Source organism: Dendrobium catenatum, unplaced genomic scaffold (assembly GCF_001605985.2).
Source record: "Dendrobium catenatum unplaced genomic scaffold, ASM160598v2 fragScaff_scaffold_664, whole genome shotgun sequence".
Lineage (NCBI taxonomy): Eukaryota > Viridiplantae > Streptophyta > Magnoliopsida > Asparagales > Orchidaceae > Dendrobium > Dendrobium catenatum.
Window position 1 is genome coordinate 296,503 of NW_021319126.1, and position 26,566 is coordinate 323,068.

Genomic DNA, 26,566 nt, shown 5'->3' on the forward strand with positions numbered 1-26,566 from the left:
ATTAAAAAGTTTAGTAAGCCAAGAAATTCTTTCATCTCCTAAGCATTTCCACACCTCTATTGGAATATCATCGTGTCCAACAGCTTTTCCACCCTTCATTTTCTTTAAAGCCTCTCTAACTTCGGTTTTACTAATACGTCGATAAAAACTGAAATCTTTATTTTCATTTAGGGTGCTAAGGTCACTACAGTCAATCTTATTTTCACAATCTTCATTAAAAAGTTTAGCAAAATATCTCATCAACCTTTGTTGCATATCATCTTCTAAGAAAAATATTTTTTGATCTTCATCCACCATTGTCAGACTGCTTTTGATAGTTTATGTAAAAGTTTTACTCGAATTTATTTCTTATACAAACCATTTAACTTGATTAAAATATTTGATAAACAGACTTTGTATTGAGCTTGGGTTAATGTGGGAGGTCCTATGGCATAGAATCATATATCATTTCTTATGCACTGTGACACTGTCCATCACATCTAGTTTTAATGCACTATCTTCAAGTTCGAACAATCTTAAAACGGTATAAATGCTTGTACTGCATTGATCTGTTGATGTTGAATTGGATTGACCCTGTTGATTTTGTTGGAATGTCATTGAATTCAAAATTAAAATATTAGGCGAATGATTGGTGCTTTCCTTCTTAGAATTGAAAAGTAATTTTAAATTGCATGGTACTGTTGCCTTTGTCTCTGTACTTAAATATTTCAAAAACATGTTGAGTTAATATATGTATTTTTTTCATCTTGGTTTTTTTATTCCTTATCCAATCGTATCATTTCTATGAAGAGTACTGCTGCTCTCCCTAAACAAATTCATACATGAAAATGGGATTGGTCTCCAGTTTGCTAAGTGGACCAATCTAAGTTGGAAGAGAATGTCATGCACGTTTGTTTGAGGGAATGCTATTTTTTGTGTGGATTTGTTTCGGGATTGAAGCATTACTCTTCTATGTATTAATAAAGGATATCATAATGTTACATTAGAATGCCTTCTTTAGTTGCTTTACTAGGAAATTCCAATTATGTTCTTCTGTTCCTGGTGGGAGTTTCAAAAACAGCAGCATTAGTCAGGTGCCTTCTTTATCTCCTTTACAGAGAAAAGTGGGAGGCAGGAGCTTTTCTTTTTAGATGCCTAATCTATAAAACTTCCGTACTTCTATTAGTATTAGCAGCTCAATGCCTGCTTCATTATGTGGGAGGCATTGAAACAACTTTTGTTAGAATATCAGGTTCAATTTTAAATTTTATTATTTTCTTGCTGTGTGTGTATATATATATCTCAAAGAATTAGGAAAAGGACGATGGTGATTTTCTTATCATTTAAATTGTTTTCCAAACCAAATCAAAAGTACTCAGGGCCTTGTAATTAAAGCTGATTTCTGAAGTTGCTGATAGAAGACTGATGAAACGTTAGTTTTCCTATGCAGTGAAGGGATGAGGCAAGTGAACATTTAAAATCACGGGCTTTGTACTTAAATTTCAGGTTGACTGCTTTCAGCGAGTGGTTTTCTGTGCTTGCATCATCGACATCGACGACATGCTACCTATATTTTGGCTATTCCTTTCTGACATTATAGAATTCTACCTTTTCTTGTTAGAAATTTGAAGAAGGTTGGATGTTAATAATTTTTCCTTGCAGGTAATGGAGAATCTTTTGTTTGTAAACCATGCGAGGAATTCATTTATGCAGTTGACAGTTAAACCGGGATCTTCTATTCATGGTCCCACCCAAAACGCCTTTGGTCAGAGCAGTCTTCAACGCCCATCTATCAGCCCAGCAACTTCTGATTACCTATTTAGAGATAATTGCAGCAATGTTGACAGATCCTTGTCTATGAAATGGAACAATCAGCTTTCCATCTCTTCAGCTACAAGATCATTGAGCCACAATTCTTCTTCTTTGTCCGCTCAGATTAAGGAAAAAATGTCAAAAGTTGATGCAGAAGGGCTGTCAAACAAGAAAAATGCGGGTGTTGCATCGGTGCCTGTTGCTGAGTTAGGTCAGCCTATGGTTCATCAAGCAGGAAACACTCTTTTTCATCTTAATAAACACTTAGTAAATGAACTAGTGGGGGCTCAGGTGACATCTAATAAGGATATGATTTCATTTAGTAGGATGCCTGCTACTTTAAGTAGTTTATCTTTCAGGGAACAGAACCTTCTCTCTGAGTGTCATAACAGAACTCAGGAGCCTGCTATTGCCATCAAGGCTTCAGTTGATGGTATGTTCGGAGATTTTGACGCTGATTCTCTACTTGAAAAAAATGAACCAATGGATATTGCAAAGGATATGGAAAGATTGGCTTCAGCTTCATCTTGCACTTCAGAGATTGTCCTCACTCATAGTAATGTTTCTTGTGCCAATCACCTGGGCAAGATTCGGGATTTGAACTCTTTGAATGGAAATCAATCAATTTCAATAAATTCTTACTCAGTAAGTTCATCCAAAAGATCTCAAGGAGTTTCAATGCCCGGCAATCTTAGGCATGGGAATGGTTTGGCACATGCATCAGGCGTTTCATCCAGTTCTTGTGGGTTGTCATTGATTGGCCTTCAAGAATGTCAGTTCAGCCAAGACATTAAAAATACAGACTTTCATGATGAGAGTTGCAAGGTTCAGAAGTTGCATAAAATTTGTGCTGAGAATGATTCCAGCTTTATTTTTATGCCAAATGAGAAATCTTTATCCTTCTCTCAACTGGCCAATTCAGGGGATGATCTGTTTGACGTGTTGGGCCTTTATACCGGTTTGGATAGAGATAAGTCTTGCGAGCAGCAATTCACAGCAGATATTCCTCCTTGCAGTTGCCAATTGGACCTTTCCCCAATATTTTACCCCGTTGATGATAATATATCTTGCACTGAGGTTTTCTCAGAATCCAATACTGATCAACTATTGGATGCGGTTGTCTCAAGTATCTACCAAGGTGGCAGACATAGCTTACATGAGAATCCATCTTGGAAAGCATCAGAGACAAAACTAAGTGGCTCATCAATTCCTTGTGCTTCTAGTAATGATTGGTCTACTTCATCTGGACAGAAGCAAGGAGATTATATTTCTTCTTCTATGGTAAAAAGTAATACAGAGGCAACCGGTTCAGCTTGTGTGAGGACAGCAGATAGTGTTGATGAAACTGAAAGGCCTGGTTATAATAAATCCCATGCTAGTTTATGGGTTGAAAGTGGGAAAAACAGGAGTAGTGATAACTTATTTGAATCACATGGTAAAATGATTGATGAATCAAGTAAGCTTCATCGAAAGAGAGCAAGGCCTGGAGAGACCCCACGACCTAGGCCTAAAGACCGCCAGTTGATAATGGACCGTGTCAAGGAATTAAGGGAAATTGTGCCAAGTGGGGCAAAGGTGTGCTTATTTTATTGAAACGTGGAATTTGTATTTAGTTTTTGCAATATCTACAATGCAACTTATTTATTCATTTATAGTTTTGATGTATGATATTTTGATCTTGTTTATAAAAACATGCGTGCAGTGTAGTATCGATGCTTTATTGGAAAAGACCATCAAGCACATGCTTTTCCTGCAGAGTGTATCCAAGCATGCAGATAAACTGAAGAAAACTGGAGAACCTAAGGTATGCTGTATTGTATTTTAGTTCTACATACTTTGAAAATTGGAGAACCCACATTTTAGATATATCGGGTGGTCTATTGTTCAAGTCATGGTGAAATAGATGCGGATATAATTAGTAGAATTTAAGTTGGATTGTTGAACGGGAGGAATGCATTGGGCCTATTGTGTGATAGAAAAATACCCCTCAAGGGAAAATTCTATAAGACAGTGGTGAGACCTGCAATGATTTATGGAGCAGAATGTTGGTCATTAAAAAGAAGCATAAAATTAAGTTAAGTGTTGTAGAGATGAGAATGCTTAGGTGGATGAGTGGATACACTCTTAGAGACAAAATACGAAATGAGTATATAGGTGAAAATGTTGGAGTAGCTCTAGTAGCAGATACGATTCAAGAGAGTCGCCTTAGATGGTTTGTCCTATGTTACGAAAGGTAGATGTATACTTAAAAATGTTAGAAAATATTAAAATTTTTCTTTTTAACTAGATTTAAATGAGAATTTAACAATTAATATGACACAATGAAGAAAAATGATTCATATAGGCAACCCCATATAGTGGGATAAAGACTTGATATTGTTGTTGTATACTTTGAATGAACTTACAGTGCAAATAGGGATCAGTGGCCTGTAGTCTAGACCTTTTAACTACATTAATAGCTATCTGTCAAACTAGCAAGAATCCCTCTGCAGTGCACGCATTAGTAAGCTACATGGTAGCAAAACTTTGCTTTTAGATGAAAAAAAGCTTAATGAAACTATTGGATGTGTTAAGTTTCTAGCATGAGAAAGAAGATGGATCTTCTTGAGCTTGGATGAGAGAGAGAGAGAGAGGGAAGGGAGAAGAGGGAGAGAGGAATTGCAAGAATTTCTTATTCCTTTATACAAATGGGCTTGTAGAAGAGTTCTTCTTACATCAACTTCAATGCTATTTATAGGCATTTACAAGGAGTATGATAGCTTGTGGATTAACCTAATATAAAATCGGGCCAATACACAACAAACTTCACCTTGATCCGATTTTACGATCAAATAACCACCTGTGCGCCTGCTGTGATTTGACTGGCTCTCTACACTAACTCCACGAGCAAACCCGCCGAACCGAACCCAATTTTTCTTGAGCCCGGTCTTCATTGTGCTTTCCGATTCATGGCTTCAGCTTGCGTTCCTGTGTGTTCTAACCCATACGCGCCTGCACCCGTCGCTATTCCTCCCATGATCCGCACGTTCGTGCCTTGTGCATCGCCTGCTCCTGTGAGCTTCTAGCCCATGCATTTGCTCCTGCACCGCACGCCTGCGTTCTTAGGCACCAGTGCACGCTCCAACTTGTGATTTCGCACGAGCCACCCGTCCGCGACCAACCTTCCGCTCCGAGGTTCTTGATCTTGCTAGTTTCTCTTCACTGCTTCGACACACCCGGAGACTCCATCTCAAAAGATTTGTCCTCTTCCTTGCGTGGACACCTGCACCACCATTTACCATTTAAATTGTTTGTTCGCTCCTTTCGAACCTACTCCGATCCCTCCTTGATTACAAGATCCCGCAGGCTCGCGATCAGATTCTAATCTCCCTTTGTTGAATAAAAGAAGCACCCATGCCACAAGACATCGGCTTCGTCTCGCAACTTGTACTAGCCTTCGACCAACCTCCGCGTGATAGCCCTGCGCCCTATGTGCCCGTTCTTTCACGAACAGCCTGAAATCTTTACCGCACGAACATCCCTGCGCAATATGGCCAACTTCATCACGAATAGTCCGCTATTTCCTGCGTGTGCCCGAACTGGTGTTCGACTCCGCCTCTGCTCCAGTACCCCGTGCCCACGGGACCTCATGGCAAACCCGCACTTACGTTCGACCTGCTCCGAGCCTGCCTGCCGCAAAACCATGGCCCAGCTTGCATCTCGTGTGGCCTAGCCCGTGCACCGCGCACTCGCACCTGTAGCCTCGCCTTGATCCCGTGTTAATGCTTCCCGCATGACACCAACTCCAAGCCTCCCGACCTCATGTCGCCTGCTCGCTCACCCAGAGTCGTACGTAAGCCAGCCTCCAATTCAGCCCGCTTGCCTCTGTCGAACCCTGTTGCATACCTCTTATCTGCCTCATGCTAACAAACCCATGTGAGCACGCTGGTCAGGGCATCGATAGCTATCGCCTTCTCTCTTTCTTGGACAAGAACCTTCCTCCTTCATCGAGATTGCCTCAACGAAGTTTTGATACCACTTATTTAGGTTGTAGCATGAGGAAGAAGATGTATCTTCTTTATCTTGGATGAGAGAGAGAGAGGGAAGGGAGGAGAGGGAGAGAGGAGGTGCAGGAATTTCTTATTCCTTTATTCAAATGGGCTTGTACAAGGGGAGCTCTTCTCAAATCAACTACAATGCTATTTATAGGCATTTACAAGGAGTGTGATAGCTTGCGTATCAACCTAATCTAATACTAGACCAATACACAACATGATGAACATTTGTTTTGAGTACTTGAGAAAAGACACATAAAACCAATACATTAAGCTTTATATTAGATTTCCTATGAATTTTGAAAATAATACTATTATGATGGACATATAAACTAGGTCGCAAGAAAGGAATTTAGTTATTTCAAGTATGAGAATTTACAGAATTCTGATAGGAGTAATTCCTATAAGATTAATTCAAATGTAACTAAATGGAACTTAAAGAAAAAAAAAATGAATTCAGGAAAAGAATGGTGCTCTTTAAAAGCCTCTTTTGGAGGAACTTTTATTTGGTCAGATGACCTGACGTAGATCTACGTTCGGATCGGACGCCAGTAAAATAATGCAACGTGTTCTTACTTTACCGCGCGGCCCGACAACTCGACCCGGAACGGCCCCGGGATTGTTCTGTTCGCGTATTGCTAGGTACTGGTCGATTTTGCTCGGCAATAACGAGAAATACCATTATGTGAAGACCAATACCGAGCAATACTGAGTTTTGCTAGGTATTGCTCGGTATTGGTCTTCACAGAGCGATATTTTTAATTATTGTCAAGCAATACCGAGCAATACCTAGCAATATGCAAACATAGCAATCCCGGGTTCCGGTCCGGGTCAAGTCGTCGGGCCGCGCGGCAAAGAGTAAGAGCATGTGGCGACATGTTATTGACGTCCGAACGTAGAGCTACGTCAGGACACCTGACCTAATAATTTTTCCTTTTGGAGAGATATTTGTAGTCATGAGACGAAGATAATGTGCTTGAATATTTAAAGCTAATTTAAATTAAAGAAAGTATGCATCTCAAATTTGATAAGAATTTTGAAACTTGAAAGTAGAATTGCAAAAAATATCATTTTTTAAGAGAGTCGATTTTAAAATTTAGGAAAAAGTATGGGTAAAATATGAAAAAATAAATCACATATTTTTTATTGAAAAAAAATCCCTGATTAAATAATGAACATATATGAAAATAGAAATTATATTTTTGTCAATTGAATTTGTCACCTGTTAACTAGGTTTTGCCAAATTGGCCTCACAAAAAATATAGGGAGATTTCAACTATTTTAGGCAAGTCTGACACATGTCACGTCTCACTTAAATTAAAACTAAAAAAATCATAGTACTAGTTATATTTTTTTTATTCGTTATAGAATTAGCATCTTAATCAAATATTAAAGTTGGTGGATTTTGTAGCCATGATTAGTTAGTGTAATTTTTAATTTAATTTTCCTTGGATTCAAGCCTGATTATATTTTTGTTTTGAGCTCATTACATAGGATTTTCCCTAGGCAAAAATTATTTCAATAAGCAATGTAGTATCGTCATCATCATCAGCCTTATGTCAACTATGAGGAAAACTGAGTTGGCTTTCAATAAGCAATTAATATATTAGTGGATTCTAGTTTAACTTATCAACTTCGTTTTCTTTCATAATCATCAAACTTGAAAGGAATAATAATCATAGAATTGTTGATGGTGTGTCACATACCAATTTTAGTGAGCAATATGTGAATTATTGATTTTGCTTGTATTAGTCTTTTAGATGCAACATATGGGGTATCATTCTGTTATATATCAATTTTCTTTTGTCACTTGTCTTTCTTTCAAACAATTGTTTTGAGAAGGCAAAAAGATATCACTCGTGCTACATTTCAAAGGCTTTAGAGTCTTAATCATTTAATAACTAATGAAAAATAGAATGGATTTGATCGATAGTGGATATATATTGGTTTTATTTTGCACACGCGTTCACATATTGTAAAATGATCAAATCACTCTGTGCTGGCAACTCCAAAGCCTTTTGTTAGAATGAATTCCTCTTTAGTAGCTTGATCAAATGATTTGTTTCATGCATTTAATGTATTTCAGAAATAGCCAGATATGACGAAATTAGATGGAATGCACTTGACATTTAATTCACCATTCTGAAATAACCAGATTTACTTGATCTGCAATTTTTCCCTTTGTACTTTTTAGCCTTATGTTTAGATAATTATTTTGGTTATTCAATTCAGATGTGGGCTCCATTTCTTCTCAGCCATGGCTCCTTTTCCTCTTCCCTTGAAACAAATATAGTTCATATTAGTGTGCGCAATTGTGGTAGTTTTGCGTGCACCCCATCTTCTCTTGCATGATATAGCTTTTTCAGAGGGATGCTTCCATTAAAATGAAATTTGGCTGATCCATTGATTTATTTATTTTTGTAGGAAGAAATTGTGTTGCTGACTTTTTGATTTTTCAGATAAATAGGAAAGTTTCTAGATTTTTAATTATGATGGCATTTTTTGTGTTCTGCAGATCGTCAGGAAGGATGGCGTAGTGGCTTTGAAAGAGATTTTTCAGAGTGGTGCAAAATGTGCATTTGAAGTTGGTTCTCAAATTATGACATGCCCAATCATAGTTGAGGATCTTAATCCACCTCGTGAAATGCTTGTGGAGGTAAAACTTTTGGACAGTGAAAATTAGTCTACGATTGCATTTATTGGCATTTGGTAAATTCCTTTCTCTTAATTGTGATTGGATAACAATATCTGGTTGTCTGATAGTTCTCATCAATTTCTCCAGATGCTTTGTGAGGAACGTGGCCTCTTCTTGGAGATAGCTGATCTGATCAGAGGAATAGGACTGACCATCCTGAAGGGAGTAATGGAAGCTCGTAGAGACAATATATGGGCGCGTTTTGCAGTGGAGGTATACGTCCTCGCTTAATCTATCAAAATGATATAATCTAAAATAAGAATTTATTGCGATTATCAATCATTTTTTACGATAATTTAAAAAAAAAAAAAATCATACTCGCTATTAACAATTGGTTGGAAGATTGGCATATCTAACACTTGTCTTGACTTGCCTATGCATTGCATCATGTTAATTAGTTTTGCTTTGCCGCACACTAACCCATTATGCCACTATTTTTTGCGTTCTTTGCCAAGTGGCAAGGTACCCTCCATTCTGGCCTACATTATTTTGGAACAAATTTTAAAAAGGAGCTTTGTTAATATTTAAATTTTAAGGAGCATAATCTTAAAATTATTTAGAAAGGAGCAAACTTATTAAATGGTTTGGTGCATTCGATAGAATGCACCAAACCATTTGGTGCATTTTGAAAACGCCAAATGGTTTGGTGCATTATATAGAATGCACCAAACCCTTTGGTGCATTCTATTCTATAGAATGCACCAAATGTTTTGGTTTATTCTAAACAAAGCAAAATTTTAATCAAAATATTATTAGCATAGTAATTAGTTGATTAATCATGCATAATAAAAGCGCCACATATAATATGAAACTAATTATATTAAAATAATAAATTATTTGTAATAAAAATTTTCTAAATTAATTAACACTTACTAATTATACAATTTTAAATTGTTTTATTTTCATTTTCTTAAAAATTTTGAAACCCTAAATTTATAATATTTCAGAAATAAAAAAATAAAATAAATAAGCAATTTTACAATTTATGTCAAAATATAAGTTTAAAACTCTTATATCTAATTAAATTACTATTTTATGTAAAATTTATAAATATCTCAAAATAAAAAGAAGACAGTTATGACTTTTTTATTGTAAAAAAAAAAATTCACCACATTTATAAATTTATAAGGTATATGATTTTTTTTAAACAAATTTTTATGGATGATTTTGCTTGTATTTAGAATGTTTTTATTATGCATGAGTAATCAACTAATTACTATGCTAGTAATATTTTGATTAAAATTTTGCTCTGTTTAGAATACACCAAAACATTTGGTGCATTTTATAGAATGCACCAAATCATTTGGCGTTTTCAGAATGCACCAAATGGTTTAGTGTATTCTACATAATGCACCAAATTATTTAGTAAGTTTTCTCCTTTCTAAATAATTTTAAGATTATACTCCTTAAAATTTAAATATTAACAAAGCTCCTTTCTAAAATTTGTTCCATTATTCTGCCCGATGCCCACCTGTTCCTACTACCTACTTGATACTTGGCGGGTGATTTTTATTAACCAAAATTTAATCATTGGGTTATATTTCTTGTTAGGCTCTTCTTTAATTTTGTGGTGGAGTAAGAAGTTTGTTGATTTGGATTTATTTTCAAATTGAATAAGCTTTTATTTGGAAAGTTTTTAATGACTCATTTTTGTAATTGATTATGGAATAGATTATTTCCCTAATTAAGTTGATTTGATTGGAGATTTGATTGATTGATGCATTAATTAGAGGGATCTAATTATTGCATTAAGTAGGGATTTGATTGATGGATTAATTAAGAGATTTAATTATTACATTAATTAGGGATTTGATTAGGAAGTTTTTTCCTAATTTACATTGGCTCAAATCTATAAATAGAGCCTTGGTGGGGGCTGCTGTTGAATGTATGAGAGTAGGTCTGCCAGCGAACCAAACGTCCGACGAGCTACTCATTGCTCGGTTCGATTAAAGCTCGTTTGTGATCGTTTAATTAAATAAACAAACAAACTTGAACAATATTTTAAATACTCGATCCTTACATAAACAAGCTTGAACACTAATGTGTTCAACTCTTTTATGTTCATGAACAATATCATTTGAAGCTCGACATTAAGCTCGATAAAAGCTTAATTCATGAACAAATTGTTCATGAGCAAATATAAGATGAATAATATATCGTTTGTTTGTAAACGAGCTCATTTTATAGCTCAAAAACACAAGTTATATATATTCATGAACTTGCTCATTTGATATCTCAAGAACACTCATTAGATATGTTCATGAATGTGCTTGTTTGATAGTTTAAAAAAATTCGCTTAATATGCTCACGAACATAGCTCGTTAAAGCTTATTTGTTTGAATATCGATAAACACTAAACGAATAGAACATGAACCAAACATGAACATCCATTAATTTAAACGAATCAAACATGAACAGTAATAATAAAGCTCGAATAAAACACGAGCCAAACTTAAACAAGCTGATAATAAATAAACTCAAACATGAACACTCACATACTCGGGTCAGCTCGGTTCGTTTGCAGCCCTATATGAGAGAAGAGAAAGCTTGAGAGCTTTTGTAATTCCATGTTATTCTCTAATATAGTGAAATCATCATCCCCTCCTCGCGGACGTAGGCATCTTCGCCGAACCACGTAAATCGTCGTGTTTTTTGTGTTGTTTTGCTATGTGATTTTGTTTCCGCTACGAGTGTTTGCACAATTATTGGTATCAGAGCTGGATTTTGGTGGGATTTCTGGCGGCGGCTTGGAGAGTTTAATAAAGGTTCTATTTGTCCGTTTGGAATGAAGGTTCTGTTCGTTCATTGTTGGGAGCATAAATGAGCCGGATTGATACAATTTCGGCGACGCGAGACAACTGCAATTTGGTGGAGGCTTTGTGATCCGGTGGAGCCATGGATACATCCACCTCAATGGTGGAGAAGGTGTCAATCCATTAGGTGGTTACATATCCCATCAAAATTGATGTCACAAACTTTGATGGCAAAGGGAATTTTGGTATGTGGTGATGTGAGGTGATAGATGCATTGTGCTTTTTAAATTTGGAGGAAGTTATAGAGAGAGGTGAATGTCCCGAGGAGATTTTAGAGAGAGATTGGCTCAAGATGAACAAGAGTGCTTGTAGCTTGATCAAAAATTGTCTGTCTTAAAAGATCAAGTATTATATAATAATGGAGACTTCTGTTGTGATGCTGTGGAAGGCTTAGGAGAACAAGTTTCTTACGAAGAGCGTGGAAAATTGTTTTCATATGAAGCAGTGACTCTATAAGTTTTAGATGAGGCATGTGAGTACAAATGATGAACATTTAAATTACTTAACAAAGCTATTGACAGATTTTTTGAATCTGGATGAAGATGTTGGGGATGAAGGCAAGGCGCTCATTCTGCTGAGTTCGCTCTTGGATGAGTATGAAAACATCATGATGACGCTCATTTATGGAAAGGAGGTCTTGAACTATGTTGAGGTGACTATTGCATTGCTGAATCATGAGTTCTGACGTCGGGACAAGGAGTCTTCAAAGATGAATTTAGCTGAGGCTCTCATACTCCAACCAGAAATATTTGAGAAACAGAAGAATAAAAGGGGCGGCAGCAGCAAGTGGGGCAAGTCTAATGGACGCAATCTTGAGAAGAATCAGTGTGCTTTCTACTTGGAGACTTGTTATTGAAAGAAAGATTGACCAAAATTGAAGAAGGAAAATGGAGTTTCCACGGAGGCAAATTTTAGTGTGGAAGAGTGTGATGAAGATTCAGATATATCACTATTTATAGTCTCTCAGAGTTTGTATTTAGATGATTCATGATGGATTCTTGATACTGGTGTTACCTATCACATTTGTCCTATTATAGAGTGACTATGTACCTACAAGAAAGTTGATAGTGGTGTTGTGAACATGGAAAATGATCAGGCTTGTTGTACAGTTGGTGTAGGGAGCATCTTCATCAGAATGCATCATGGTACTATGAGAGAGCTGATTGATGTGAGACATGTTCCAGATATCATGAAGAATTTGTTGTCTGTTTGGGCTTTTAGAGACCAAGGGCTACAGCAGAGGTTAACGAGGAAATTGGCAGCCGAGAGTGGTTTTCTGCTCCCTGATTTTTCAGTTTTCTCCTGAACAAGAAGATTGATTTCCGACTCTCTGCGTGGACAAGACCTTCCGTCTCCGACAACAAGGTGAATTCCTACGTGCTTGCTTTCACGAACAAAGTCCGATCTCTTACCTGCTTCGATTTCTGGCATGAAATTAATCGAAATCTCACCGGAAAACGGACCGCAGTCACTAGTCGCCGGCCTCCCACCTGAGCCAACGCCGCCGGCAAAACCGACGCCCCCGCCGCCCCTGCTAGAACTCGCAAGTCGTGCGTGGCCTCTGATCCTTACCCGATCGGGCTTCATCTCCCTTCCTCTATCTGTTATGTATAAAACTTATATTAATATATTATAATATATATAATATTATATTATATATGTTATATATATTATATCTTATATAAAGAAGCGAGAGAAATGAGAGGATTTTAAAATAGGAACTTGCAACAAATCTCCGGCAACCGATCATCGCCAATCAAAGCTTCTAAAGATCAAATCTCCTCTCCGTTGATTCGCTCCGGTCGAGTCGAGAACTCTCTTACCTCCCGGCGCCGGGGAGGGGACGCCGGGAGGCTGCCGAAATTTCTTCAAAATTTCGGGACTTAGCCAAATTTTCTACAAGCAATCGACATCCAATTATCTGCAACAAATCATTGTCAAGTAGAGCTTTTGAAGACTCAATCTCCTCGCCGTTGATTTGCTCCGCTCGAGTCGAGCACTCCCTTGCCTCCCGGCGTCGGGGAGGGGACGCCAGAAGGCTGCCGAAATTTACTCAAAATCTTTGGACTTAGATGAATTTTGAAAAACACGAATTTAATTTGAAATCAAGTAACTAATAATTCACTAATTAAATCATCTTAACTAAGATCCAAATATACATATTCCACCATAGTCTATATTGATATTTATTCAATCAAATATGATCTCATAGCAAATTCCATCGAATATGGATTTGAGAGTCCAGTAATGACTTGTGGTGGCTATGGAGGACCTTCATATAATTACAATGCAAATATAACTTGTGGAAATTTATTACAATGCAAATATAACTTGTGGAAATTTGAACTATCAAGTTTACAGTGAGAACTTGAAATACATAAGCTGGGATGGAGTTCATTACTTTAATGCAGCCAATACAATTGTGTCTTCCAAGATATTGTCTAATAAATACTCAAATCCAAAAGTTAAATTTGATTATTTTTGTAGCTCTTAAAATATTTATTTATTGACTTTTTTTTTTCATTAATAGAATTGATATGTCACCAAAAAATAGTCTCATTCAGCATAAATTTCCAAGCATATTCAGGCTGAAATCTTTTAGAATTAAATTTGGGATCATTCGAACTCCGATTTCAACAAACTTATAGTTGAACTAAACGTCTCGAAAAGACGAACCCAATGACACCAGAATCAATCAAATCCAAGCCCAAATACATCCAATTTGAGAAACCCGAAGCGCATTTGGAAGGTTCAAACAATAATTTGGATTACCAAAAGGTTTCCAAACGTGACATGTTTATAGTTGAATCGAGTGGCTCGACGAGACGAATCCAACGACATCAAATTCAACCCGATCCGAGCTCAAACTAGATCCAAATCAAGGCCTCAAAGCGCATTTTGAAGGTTCAAACCATAATTTTGGTTACCAAATGGTTTCCAATCGTGGCAAGCTTATAGTGACCACCCCTTTAATTGAATTTTTTTATGTTTAATTATTTTGCTCCAAATTTGTCAAAATCATGTCCTGCTTTTGTCTTGACATTAATTTAGGCATTTTATCGAGTTGAAATTTATTAAATTCCAACAGAAAACATCACGATGACGCTCATTTATGGAAAGGAGGTCTTGAACTATGTTGAGGTGACTATTGCATTGCTGAATCACGAGTTCTGACGTCGGGACAAGGAGTCTTCAAAGATGAATTTAGCTGAGGCTCTCATACTCCAACAAGAAATATTTGAGAAACAGAAGAATAAAAGGGGCGGCAACAGCAAGTGGGGCAAGTCTAATGGACGCAATCTTGAGAAGAATCAGTGTGCTTTCTACTTGGAGACTTGTTATTGGAAGAAAGATTGACCAAAATTGAAGAAGGAAAATGGAGTTTCCACGGAGGCAAATTTTAGTGCGGAAGAGTGTGATGAAGATTCAGATATATCACTATTTATAGTCTTTCAGAGTTTGTATTTAGATGATTCATGATGGATTCTTGATACTGGTGTTACCTATCACATTTGTCCTACTATAGAGTGACTCTGTACCTACAAGAAAGTTGATAGTGGTGTTGTGAACATGAAAAATGATCAGGCTTGTTGTACAGTTGGTGTAGGGAGCATCTTCATCAGAATGCATCATGGTACTGTGAGAGAGCTGACTGATGTGAGACATGTTCCAGATATCATGAAGAATTTGTTGTCTGTTTGGGCTTTTAGAGACCAAGGGTTACAAGATAGTCATTGAGACAGTTCTGAAGATATATCATGAAGCACTGGTTTATTTGAAAGGAGTTCGTCACCATAACATTTACTACTTTTAGGGAAGAACAATGATTGGATCGGTTGTTGTTGCTGATGATTTATGATGCCAATGTATTATGGCATATGCAACTAGCTCATGCCGGATGGGCTTCTCTTATAGCTTTGTGAAGCAAAGATTGATTAAAGGAGCAAGCAACTGTAAGCTCAATTTTTGTGAACGTTGTGTGTTTGGTAAGAAGACACATTTATCCTTTGATACTACCATCCATAGTACAAAGGGTATCTTGGAATATGTTCACACAAATGCTTGGGGCATGACAAAGATAATATCATTCGGCGGGCGGCGATATTTTGCCTTTTGTTGATGATTACTCCATATATATTTGGGTGTACATCATGAGGCGCAAGAGCAAGGTATTGGTTATTTTCAAAACTTGGAAGAAGTGGATTGAGACTCAGGCTGACAAAAGAATTCGGTGTATCAGATTAGACAATGGAGGTGAATACACTTTGGATGAATTCTTGCAGGAGTGCCAGAGATTTGGATTGAGCACAACTTCACTATTAGAGAGCACCGCAACAAAATAGGGTGTCAAAGAGGATGAACCAGACTTTCGTGGACAAAGTTTGGTGTATCTTATGCAATGTTTGGTTGGATAGAGTCTATTGAGCTGAAGCAATAGACTATGCCTGTCACTTGATGAACCATCTGCCTTCTGCAGTTATTGGGAAGAAGACCTCAAAGGAGATGTGGTCGGGACATCCTGATAGAGATTATGAGCACTTGGGAGTGTTTGAGTGTCTAGCTTAGTATCATGTTCTAAACAATAAACTGGAACAAAGGGTAAAGAAAGCAATCTTTTTTGGCTTCAGGCGTGAAGTTAAGGGTTTTAAACTCTATGATTCGGTAGAGAAGAAGATTGTTATTAGCAGGGGTGCTACTTTCAATGAGGCAAGCATGTTGAAGCTTCAGGACTTTGTGTAGATGGATAGTTTCAATAGGACCACAAATACATTGCAGAAACTGGAGTTTGATGCAACTCCATTTGTTCCACATAAGTCAATCATTTCTATTCAGGTGCCTGATTTAGCTGCAGATCAGGAGGTAAAAGATGATGATGATGATGTGATTCCTGCTCAGGGATCTATTGCAAGGAATAGGGCCGGGCGTCAGAATGTCCCAAAACCAACTTGGTTGAGGGAGCACATTGCATTTGCACTTTTAGCCATGGAGGTTGAAGTTCCTACTCCCTATAAGGAAGTGATGGACAGTCTTGATTGTGATTTATGGAAGAGGGCTATTTGGTGCAAATGGATACATGCGAAGAATGATCTCATGGAGCTGATGTGCAGTACAATGCTAGGTTGGCGGCAAAAGGCTCTGCGCAACAGGAAGGGATTGCTTATGATGAGATGTTTACCCTAGTGGTTAAGAATCCCTCGACCCATGGTTACTTGACACTTGTAGCACAATATGGTCTGATTTTGGAGCTGCTCGATCCAGATATTGCACAAGTAGTTGCAGTTGTGACCAGGTTCATATATGATCCAAGGAGTTATTAGCAAGCTGTGAAGAGTGTCCTGAGGTATCATTTGATACAGACTTGGAGATGTAGTCACCATGACAGTGGTGCATGACTCGTGACTGATTGTCCACTTATTTGAAGAACTATTCTCAGCTTGATCTCTTGGGATCACGTAGGCAACCCTCTAGGTGCAGTCGTTCTGATATTAGAGCCTGATTTGTCATATTCCATTTATTGAAATGAAAGATGAGGTGGAGATTATTGATTTTGAATTATTTCCAAATTAAAATAAGTTCTTATTTGGAAATCTTTTAATGACTCATTATTGTAATTAATTAGGGAATATATTATTTTTCTAATTTAGTTGATTTGAATGTAGATTTGATTTGAGATTTGATTGATGTATTAATGAGGGGATCTAATTATTACATTAATTAGGAATTTGATTGGAGATTTGATTGATGTATTAATTAGGAGATCTAATTATTGCATTAATTACATATTTTATTTTGATTTGATTAGGATTAGATTAAGAAGTTTATTTCCTAATTTATTTTGGCTCAAATTTATAAATAGAGCTCTGGGAGATGTTGTTGAATGTATGAGAGAAGAGAAAGCTTGAGAGCTATTGTAATTCCCTATTATTCTCAAATATAGTGAAATCATTATCCCCTTCCTATAAACGTAAGCATCTTTACCAAACCATGTTTTTTGTGTTGCTTTGTTGTGTGATTTTGTTTCCACTACGATTGTTTGCACAACAAAGTCAACGTTTGCTTTTCTCTATGTCAAAGCTAAGAAAACACATTTATTGATGTAGTGGGCCAGTTACTCAATTTATTTATTTATTATTATTATTATTATTATTTTTCCCTAGGGGGGTGGGGGGGTTAACTTTTGAGTTTATTAAAGGCAAACTCATACTCGCACCACATACACAAGCTTTAAACCCAAGACATTTTTGGTTGGTAGCCAAAGATCATAATCAACAGATCAAGATGAGTTGAGTCTAACTCAGATGGCTACTCTCAAATTTTGGCATAAGATCATAAATACCCCTTCTTTGTTTAATTGACAATGAAAACATGATCATAGTTACTGTTTACCGCTTACATTCTAAGTGTGTCATTCTACCATTCCTCTTTTGTCTATTGTTTCTCAAAAGCAATCAACTAATATCTTCCCCAATCCCATATCTCATGATGATTTAAAGAACTATATATTAGATTCAAGTGAACATCTTATGCTTTTCCTTGAATTTGCATGGAGTTTTCATATTTAAATATTGATAAGAATTATCATTATTCATTGCAAAATATTATCTCATTATTGGGGATATTTTTTTATTGTTCTATTCATATGCCTATATATGCTTTATACAAAACAGACAACAAATCTCTCTTTCTCTCTCTCTCTCACCTTCCCATAGTTGAACAATAAAAAATTATCTTTTTTTTTTATAGGCAAACAGGGATGTGACAAGGATGGAGATATTTTGTTCTCTTGTTCATCTGCTTGAACCAACTACTGCACATTCTATGCATAACAGCAAAATGTCCCAAAAAAGATTCAACCTGCCTTGTGTTCCTGCAACCGGCGCATCTGATCCTCTTCAGTAAGGAGTTTACTTAATTGTACCTCTTCAAGCTCTGGAAATGCTGAGAGCAGGTATGTCATCAGCTGCCATGACTAGCATTCCAGTGGCTTTCTTATGCAATTTGACTTGTTATGAAGATCATTAGTGGCTTGAGTATACTGCAGTAGATGGCTAGTGCTTTCATTTGAGGTTTTATTTTCTCATCTTTTATCTCTAATTTTGTCTTCCTTGGTTTTTTGCTGTATAAAAATTTGCCTTTGCCCTCCCACTTTTTGTTTTTTTTTTCAAATTTAGTGGCCATGAGATGACAATTGGTATAAAAGAAGCTGAATGTGGTGACTTGTTGCACAAATATAAATGTGAAGGATATTCAAAATATAAATGTGAAGGGGAATGAGGTGGGATTCAGAGAGAGAGAGAGAGGACTGCAGTGTTTGAAGATCCAAAGAACGGAAGCATCTCTTGAGCAGAATGGTCATATGCAGGAGAAATTATTACGTGCGGAGTCCGAATGTATCTGAACTGCAGTGTTTGAAGATTCAAAGAACAGAATAGTCTCTCGAGTAGATTGGTCATAAGCGGGAGAAATTAATACATGCGGACTCCGAATGCATTTGGACTCTAATAAAATATAGTCACATGATTCATATACAAGTCACATGATTCTATTCCATTGGAGTCCGGATGCAAGCTATGTTCAAATACCACATGTAATAATTTCTCTATAAGAGGGCAGGGTTTCCATGACTTTTTCTTTTGATATAAATCTGATTATTGGTAATTGCTATGATCTGTTTAGGCTCTTATATCTGTTTGAAGTTTTATTTTTGGATCAAAGTACTGTTAGACAATTTTACCGCGATAGAGTATGTGTTTTATCAAAGCTTGCATAAATAAAAAAATTATAGGGGTTGCCTCAGTTGCAATAATCTGTTATTTATCAAAGCATACAATTAACTTATTTGAGAATAAGTTTTCAATTCTCGTTGAAAGAATTATAGAAAATGAGTATGCACAAGCAGACATAAAAGCTCAATAACATAGAATTGGATGATAATAGTCAAGTAACCGTAATCGAATGACTAAAATCTGGTGATTTTTGTGGCAATTATTAATGGTGGTCGTTGACAATGATTATTGAAAAATATAAGTTATTTAGCGCACTAAGCTCTCAAATCTCCTCTCCTATATAGAAAATAAGGTCATATTTATAGATTTTTTTGGATGGACAATTTTAATAAGTTTAGTCCTAATCCAAAACACTCATTTGAAAGGTCTATATTGATCCTTTGTATTATAAATTGTTTATATGACATTTGAGTTCCTTAATGATGTGAGAATATAATGATCTTTGGCTTGTTGAGTATTCTCAATAATGAGGTCATATTTATAGATTCTTAGAACACTTATCATAATAAATACTTTTTACATTAATGAAACCATGGTCTTAAAACACAAGAATGAATTATTTATAATTGCATTGACCCTCGCCCGATCTCATCAAGATTTTGGACAATTATTCTAAATAATGTTTTCATATTTTAATAATTTCTTTTATCCATTATTTATGCATTTTTCTTCACAATTGAGTTTGAATATATTTGAGTAAATTTATATTTTATATACTTCAAAGTCCCCCTTATTGCCCCACACCCTATTATTTAGCTATTTTATGTCATAGTTTCTTAGCATTTTTTGTTAGTGAGGTTTTATGTAGAAATTTAAAATAAGTGTTTGTTTTTATTTCTTTTAACTTTTATTAAAAATAAAAGCATATTTCTACAAAAACATATTACTTTTTAAACGGAAAGAAATAAAAATGAAGCCATCAAGAAAGCCTACCCGCTCCGGCTCTTGCCAAGTCCACTAACTGTAAGGCAAAATGCCAAACAGATTTCTTCACGGGCCGTTTGGACACTGTAGCATGGGCCTCATTGTCGGGCCCAAATTAGTTGTAGGTAATCTCCATTTAAAAAAAAAAATTAATGAGGGATCATAAAGGATATTTATTAGATCAGTTGGTTAAGAGTTTTGGCTATCAATTAAGTGGTATTGAATTTAAATTTTACATATATATTGTATGAGTGAATTTGTCTTAATTGACCTAAATGTAAAAAAAAAAAAAAAAAGATTTTATCGTTGAGGCAAAATCATAGTAAAACTGAACGTTTAGATGAGACGAACATATTGACGGTACCAATGATATGATCCTAAAATTATATTTGGAAGCATATGAAAATAAATTGATAGACAAATGAGCTCTAAATTTAATATGTTCCAAATCAAGCGGCTCCATAAAGAGATATTAATGTGTAGAATTCAGATGTATCTCAATGTCTGAAATCCAATAAGATTGCACCAGACTTCTATAAACAACAATGCGTACAACTTATATATATATTATATAAGTTGTACACACTGTTGTATATAGGCGGTATTATACAATCTCATTGGAGCATGGACAAATCCAAAGTTCACATGTAATAATTTCTCCTCAACAAAATATTTATTTGGGTTTATTTTATTATTATTGAGAAATATTGAGAAAATGTCGGAGCCTATTTTTAATTCCAAATTGGCTTTCTCCCACTTTGACCGAAACTACAACCGCGTTCCCATTTCCCTCACTTTCCTTTCTATTTCCAAGCTCAAATACCTCGATTTCTCTCCACTGAAGCGAGGACTATGGATTCCGGTCAATCGCCGCCGCAAAGGCCGCCGTCGCAGCTCCACCTATCTCCCCGGCGAGAGCTCCAGCTCCAAGGTCCCCGACCTTCTCCTCTCCGGGTAAGCAAGGAATCTCACAAGATTAGGAAGCCGCCAGTGCCTCCGCAGCCGGCGCAGCCGGCCGCTGCCGCGATTGCTCCGTCGCTGGAGTCGCGAGAGCCCGTCATCATCTACACCATCTCCCCTAAGGTCATCCACGTTGAAGCCTCCAACTTCATGGACCTTGTTCAGCGTCTCACTGGCCCAGGCAACGCCGACCCAGACACCCCGCATGCGGAAAGCGCCGCCGGTCTCCTCTCTCCTGCCGCCAAACTTGCCTCGATCAATAGGACGATCCAGAGCCCGGGAGCCGATAGGCCCATGGCTTCTTCCTCCGCCGCCGGCGTCGATGTTCTCGATGACTTCGACATGGACTGCGGATCGCAGCTGGACCGATCGTTTTCCATCCCGGGTATCTTATCGCCGCTTCCGGCTTCTCTTCCGCCGATCTCCCCCGCCTTCTTCTCGCCTTCCTACCTCGATTCCAGCTTCCAGAACTTCTTGCACGACCTCAGCCCAGCTGCTCTCCAAGCCGGCAGGCCTTCTCCAGGCAGCGCTATCGTTGGCGCCGCCGGCGGGACCTTCTGGAACACTCCCGACAACTTCTTCTCACCTTCTATTGTCCCCTCTCCTGGAGCCGCAGCTTGGGATCTGTTCAACCAATTTCAAGATTTCTAGAATCTGGGAAGAAAAAGAACAGGAATTTCATGAACAAGGAAATTACAATTTTTCTTCTTCCGTAGGTGGCTACAATCTCCATTTATTGCTGTATAATTGTGTTTATTCATTTTTTTTCAAAATTTTTTGTATGATTCTTCTTGGGATTCACACCTGCAATTATAGCAAAAGCAATTCATCAATCTTCTGGTTGAAAACTAAATGATGGAAGGAGGAAATCTATATTTCAGTTGGATTTGCCATTAGAGGAGGAAATCTTTATAGGAAAAGAGGTTTTTTTGACTTGCTACCAACATGAGGAGGGGGTTAAATCTGCAAATTTGGTATCCTTTGATTTTTTGATGATTGATTGTTCTTTTTGAGAAAGATTGGGCCCTCAATCTTTTTTCAATTGGATAGCTGCTCATCTGTTACAAATAATTGTTTGCTCCATTTACATCAGCCAAGGTTTCCATAAGCTCTTCTAAAAGTGATTAAGCTGCAGCTACAGCTTTTTACAGAACTAGTTTGCTTCTAGAAGCAATAAGAAAGCCGTCCCAAACGAACACTAAGAGTGATTAAGGGCATCTTCAACCGAAAGTCCCATTTTTTACTCCAAAAACTGTTGAAACTTAAAAATGCCATGAATCATCTTTAATCGAACACCATTTTGCGCGCTTCTACGAAAGTAACCGTCTTTCTCCTGTTTCGTGCGTTTCTTTGGCATATCTGATTGAGATAGAAATATCGTGCAGGTGAACAGTGCGATGTCATTATTGACATCATATTGTTCACCTGCAATTAAATATCAGGAAAAATGCCGATTGGATTGAGCGATGGAAGAACACCATACATTTATACAAATGTATGACGTTCGGTTGGAGATGCCCTAAGCGGTAGCTACAACTTTCTGTAGAACTATTGCAAAATTATAATACAACAATAGTAAGCCTTTATGCTACTATGTGGAGTCAGCTATATGAATCTTTTTTTTTCTATTATGTTTAATTAATAGTCAAATTCTAATAAATTTAATAATATTTTGATTTTTTTAAAGAAAGAGCATGGTGATTAATTTAAATTAGGAATAAGAGTAGAGTATTCAAAAAATTTAAAAATAAGCAAACTACTTAAACATATTGGTGCATTCTAAAAAATGTATCAAATTAATTGGTGCATTCACTAAATTATAAAAGTATTGTAGCAATGCACCAAATAGTTTGACTTATTTTAAATACACCAAACAATTTTCTGTTTTCAATGGAATGCGTCGTTCTGTTTGGCTAGTTTGCTTCTTTTTAATTTTTTTAATACTATGTTGGTATTCCTAATTTAAACTAAACACTATGCTCTTTAAAAAAAATCTCATTTCTAATACTTTCTAACCAAGTCTTTTTAGGTCTACCTCAACTTTTTTTAATATAGTCAAATCTAATACATCTACTCTACTAATCTGATCATTCAAAATCAACCTTTTTTAATAATAATAATAATTGATATATCATCAAAAAAATTTCTTGATCAGGCACGAATCTCGAGGCAAAATCAAGCCGGAAACTTCAAAAATTAAATATGGAATCATCTGAACTCAGATCTCAGCAAACTTTTAGTCGAACTGAGCGTCTCGGAAATGCGAACCCAACGGCACCAAATTTGACTCAATCCGAGCCCAAATGAGTCCAAATCAAGGACCCGAAGAGCTGTTGGAAAGTTCGAACCACAATTTGAGTTACCAAACGATTTCCAAACATAACGAGCTTATAGTCGAATCGAGCGGCTCAACGAGATGAATCCAACAAGCCCAAGATTGCCGAATTTTAATATCATTAAGACCTTCAAATGTCTGGCGAACAGTGCACGATCATGGGATTTAATATCGCCCGTCCATCCAACCACTCCCCATTTTCCCCTGATCTCTCACTTATTTATGGGTTATGACACTCCAGAAATTTATAAATAGACCTCTCATTTCTCCTGAAAGGGGAGCCAAGCAAGAAGAAGAAGAAGAGAAGAGTAGGGGGAAAAGAAACTCCTCGTTGACCACCGTCGTGATTCTGCCCAACTTTCACGGGACACCGGAATTCCACCCGACCTCCTAGTAACGCTGGAATTCTGCTCGACCTCCAAGTGACGCCGGAGTTTCACTCGAAGTCCAAATGATGCCGGAGTTATGTCCAACCTCCAAGAGATGTCGGAATTTCGCTAGACCTCCAAGTGACGCTGGAGTTTCACCCGAACTCCAAGTGACGCCGGAGTTCTCCTCAGCTTCCAACTAGCGTTGGACTTCTGCACGATGTCGTACCTCTGCTTGTCGCCAAGTTTCTACCCGACGAGGGACTTCTATTGGTTGTCGGACTTTCGCTGAACATCTATCTAATGCTAGATTTCTTTCTATTGTTAGACTTCAACCTGACGCCGTCCTTTTGACCTTCGTCGTCAGACAACAATCCTTCCGACCTCCGTCGCTTGCCGACTATGGTCCTTCTGATTTACGTCGCTCACCAACTACAGTCCTTCCAACCTCCATCGCTCGCCGACTGCGGTCCTTCTGACTTACGTCGCCCATCGACTACAATCATTCTGACCTCTGTCGCCCGCCGATTACGGTCCTTCCGACTTACATCGCCCACCGACTACTGCTCTTCAAACTTACATTGCTTATCAACTATGGTCATTCTGATCAAACGAATATATCAGTAGTGATTCTTTGTATTCACATCATGTAATGTACTCTATAAGCTGTACATCAAGCTAAGGCATTCCCCACATGAAGGGCCTCATTTGTAGTCAACTACAATACTAGTGGATTCATTTAAAATGTGCTAGGCCCCTGGATTTTCTCCCTTTTTCAGGGGTTTTTCACGTAAAAATATTGATGTCTCTAGTGAATGCTACACCCTCTCTCTTATCTGATTGCGTGCCAGATTTTTGTACAAAGTTAAGACGTTAAACATTATATTTCTCTACTGTCGCGAATACACCAAGATGCAACAATAATAATAATAATATTTAATTTAAATATTTGAATGTTTGATAGATATAAATATTTAGATATTAGATGTATAAATTTAAATACACTTTCCTTTTTTTTTTTTTTTGAATATTCTAGATATTAATATATAGATTTTTTCTGAGTAAAACAAAAAAAAAAAAAAAACTAAACTTTGGTTAGTAGTACCATGACGTAGTTCGTTCTGATTAGTCTCCAGACAGTTCGGTATCTGCACAATAATTTCTCCAAATGGACCCTATGTTGATGATGGGTACATCTCTTTTTAGTAGTGTTATACTCTCGAAATAATATTTCAATAAAATTCCAATTTAATTAGGATTTGTGTCCCAACTTCTCGAATTTAGGTGATTTATACATAAAGGATGTTTGATTTGTTGAAAATGTAAATGTAATTTCTTTCAAATATTTAAAGTTGCTTGAATGAGCGTAAAAAAAATGTAAGTGATTTTTTTTTTGTTTGAAGTAAAAAAAAATGTAATGTAAAGTCAAATGATGATGATGATTGTCGACAGTGGCAATCAGTGATTACAACGATGGATGGCTGTGACACGCAGAGATGGCGGTAAAGGCCAAAAGGTAGCCATAGGCAGCAACTGAAGCCAGCTTGCCGTAAACACTAAATTCGTCCAAAATTGGTTGGGTTTACAATAAATAAAAAATGAACCGGGGAGCGAAGAAGGAATTGGTTAAAGTATTCTTTTTTCATCAAATCAAATATCAAAAATTTAAAATGTCTTATATTTGAAATACTTAGCATTCCTTTTTCAACAAACCAGGCAGCTTCTTAGGGTTTTTACTTATTTAAAGCCCTTAATAAAAAACTTTTTTTATGATAGATTTTTTATTAGGAAAGCAAGAAACTTAGGCTTCGTTTGGGATAACTTTAGTATTGATTTATAAAACCGCCTTTTAGTACAAAAATTATATGAAAAGGAAAAAAAAATGTATTAAAAAATGTTTTTAAAAAGCAATAAAAAAATTATCCCAAACAAAACTTTAGATTTTCACTTTTTTAGTATGATAAAAGTTTAATTTGATGCAAAGAAAAATGGCGAAAATTCAAAGTCATTTGCATATTTATTAGCTTATTACTATGCTCTTTTAGAAAGTTAGGCCAATGTAATTTTGTCATAGGTTAATAAAGCATGAAAAGACCCTCTATCGTTGAAAGAAAATGAAAGGATAAGGACATCCCAAAAGGCAACTTCACCATCGCTCCATGAAAAATGTCTGATATTTGAAATTTCTCCTACTGATAAAAAAATATAACTATGTTTCTATTTGTTTAATTTTTTAACTTATTGTATATCCGAATATACCAATGGCTTTTCTCAATCAAACGCAATCTGTCTTAAGGCGACGAAGGTTAAATGTGCACCCACCAAAGGTCAAAGATCAGAAAAATTATTACGTGTGGTATTCAGACACGTACGGAGGCCAATCTAAATGTGCCATATCACTCAATACACAGTATATTGGGTGACGTGACACATCTGAATTGGCCTCTAGAGGTGTCCAGAGTCCAAACGTAATAATCTCTTCAAGATTCAAGTTAGTGAAAAATGATCAAGTTAAAACATACATTTTTTATACGAAATAGACTCATCAATGATGAATAGTGCGTCGAAGCACAAAGATCCTTAAGAAGCCATGACGTATAGCAAAGTATTTAAAAAAACTATAGATAAAATTAAGGTTTAACTCTGAAAAACAACATCATCATCATTGGGACCACTATCTTAGGATTAATGATGCTAGTCCTCTCTTGGGCATGAGAAATGCGGCACACTAACGGACTCATAATTATGATTTTTCATGAATTTGAGTCATATTGTTGATTAACATAGAAGTAACTAATATTAACCGAGGCCAACAAGGTTAATCAAATTGAACAACTTGGATCAAGAGTTCAAGATCAA

The 26,566-nt window shown here is 36.7% G+C and overlaps 2 protein-coding genes across 12 annotated transcripts in view; both read left to right on the forward strand.

Moving 5' to 3' along the window:
* The window catches only part of LOC110096588 (transcription factor LHW), a 30,054-nt gene extending 11,053 nt beyond the window's left edge, over positions 1 to 19,001 (forward strand). For 7 of the 11 annotated variants that reach the window (XM_028695630.1, XM_028695629.1, XM_028695631.1 and 4 more), the window contains 5 exons: positions 1,642 to 3,366; positions 3,494 to 3,595; positions 8,341 to 8,481; positions 8,608 to 8,733; positions 18,078 to 18,479. In XM_028695630.1, the coding sequence (XP_028551463.1) occupies positions 1,642 to 3,366; positions 3,494 to 3,595; positions 8,341 to 8,481; positions 8,608 to 8,733; positions 18,078 to 18,233 (2,250 nt within the window). In that variant the 3' untranslated portion in view covers positions 18,234 to 18,479. Of the gene's footprint in view, positions 1 to 179; positions 1,486 to 1,641; positions 3,367 to 3,493; positions 3,596 to 8,340; positions 8,482 to 8,607; positions 8,734 to 18,077; positions 18,480 to 18,505 lie in introns of those variants that run through there. The other 4 variants (XR_003701041.1, XM_028695637.1, XM_028695636.1 and 1 more) reach the window with 4 other exon arrangements.
* Positions 19,002 to 20,719: 1,718 nt separating this feature from the next.
* On the forward strand, positions 20,720 to 21,715 carry LOC110096599 (protein MKS1-like). Its single transcript, XM_020822636.2, has one exon. It carries the CDS (start codon positions 20,897 to 20,899, stop codon positions 21,653 to 21,655), a length of 759 nt encoding a protein of 252 aa, XP_020678295.1. The 5' UTR covers positions 20,720 to 20,896; the 3' UTR covers positions 21,656 to 21,715.
* The last annotated feature ends 4,851 nt before the right edge of the window (positions 21,716 to 26,566 follow it).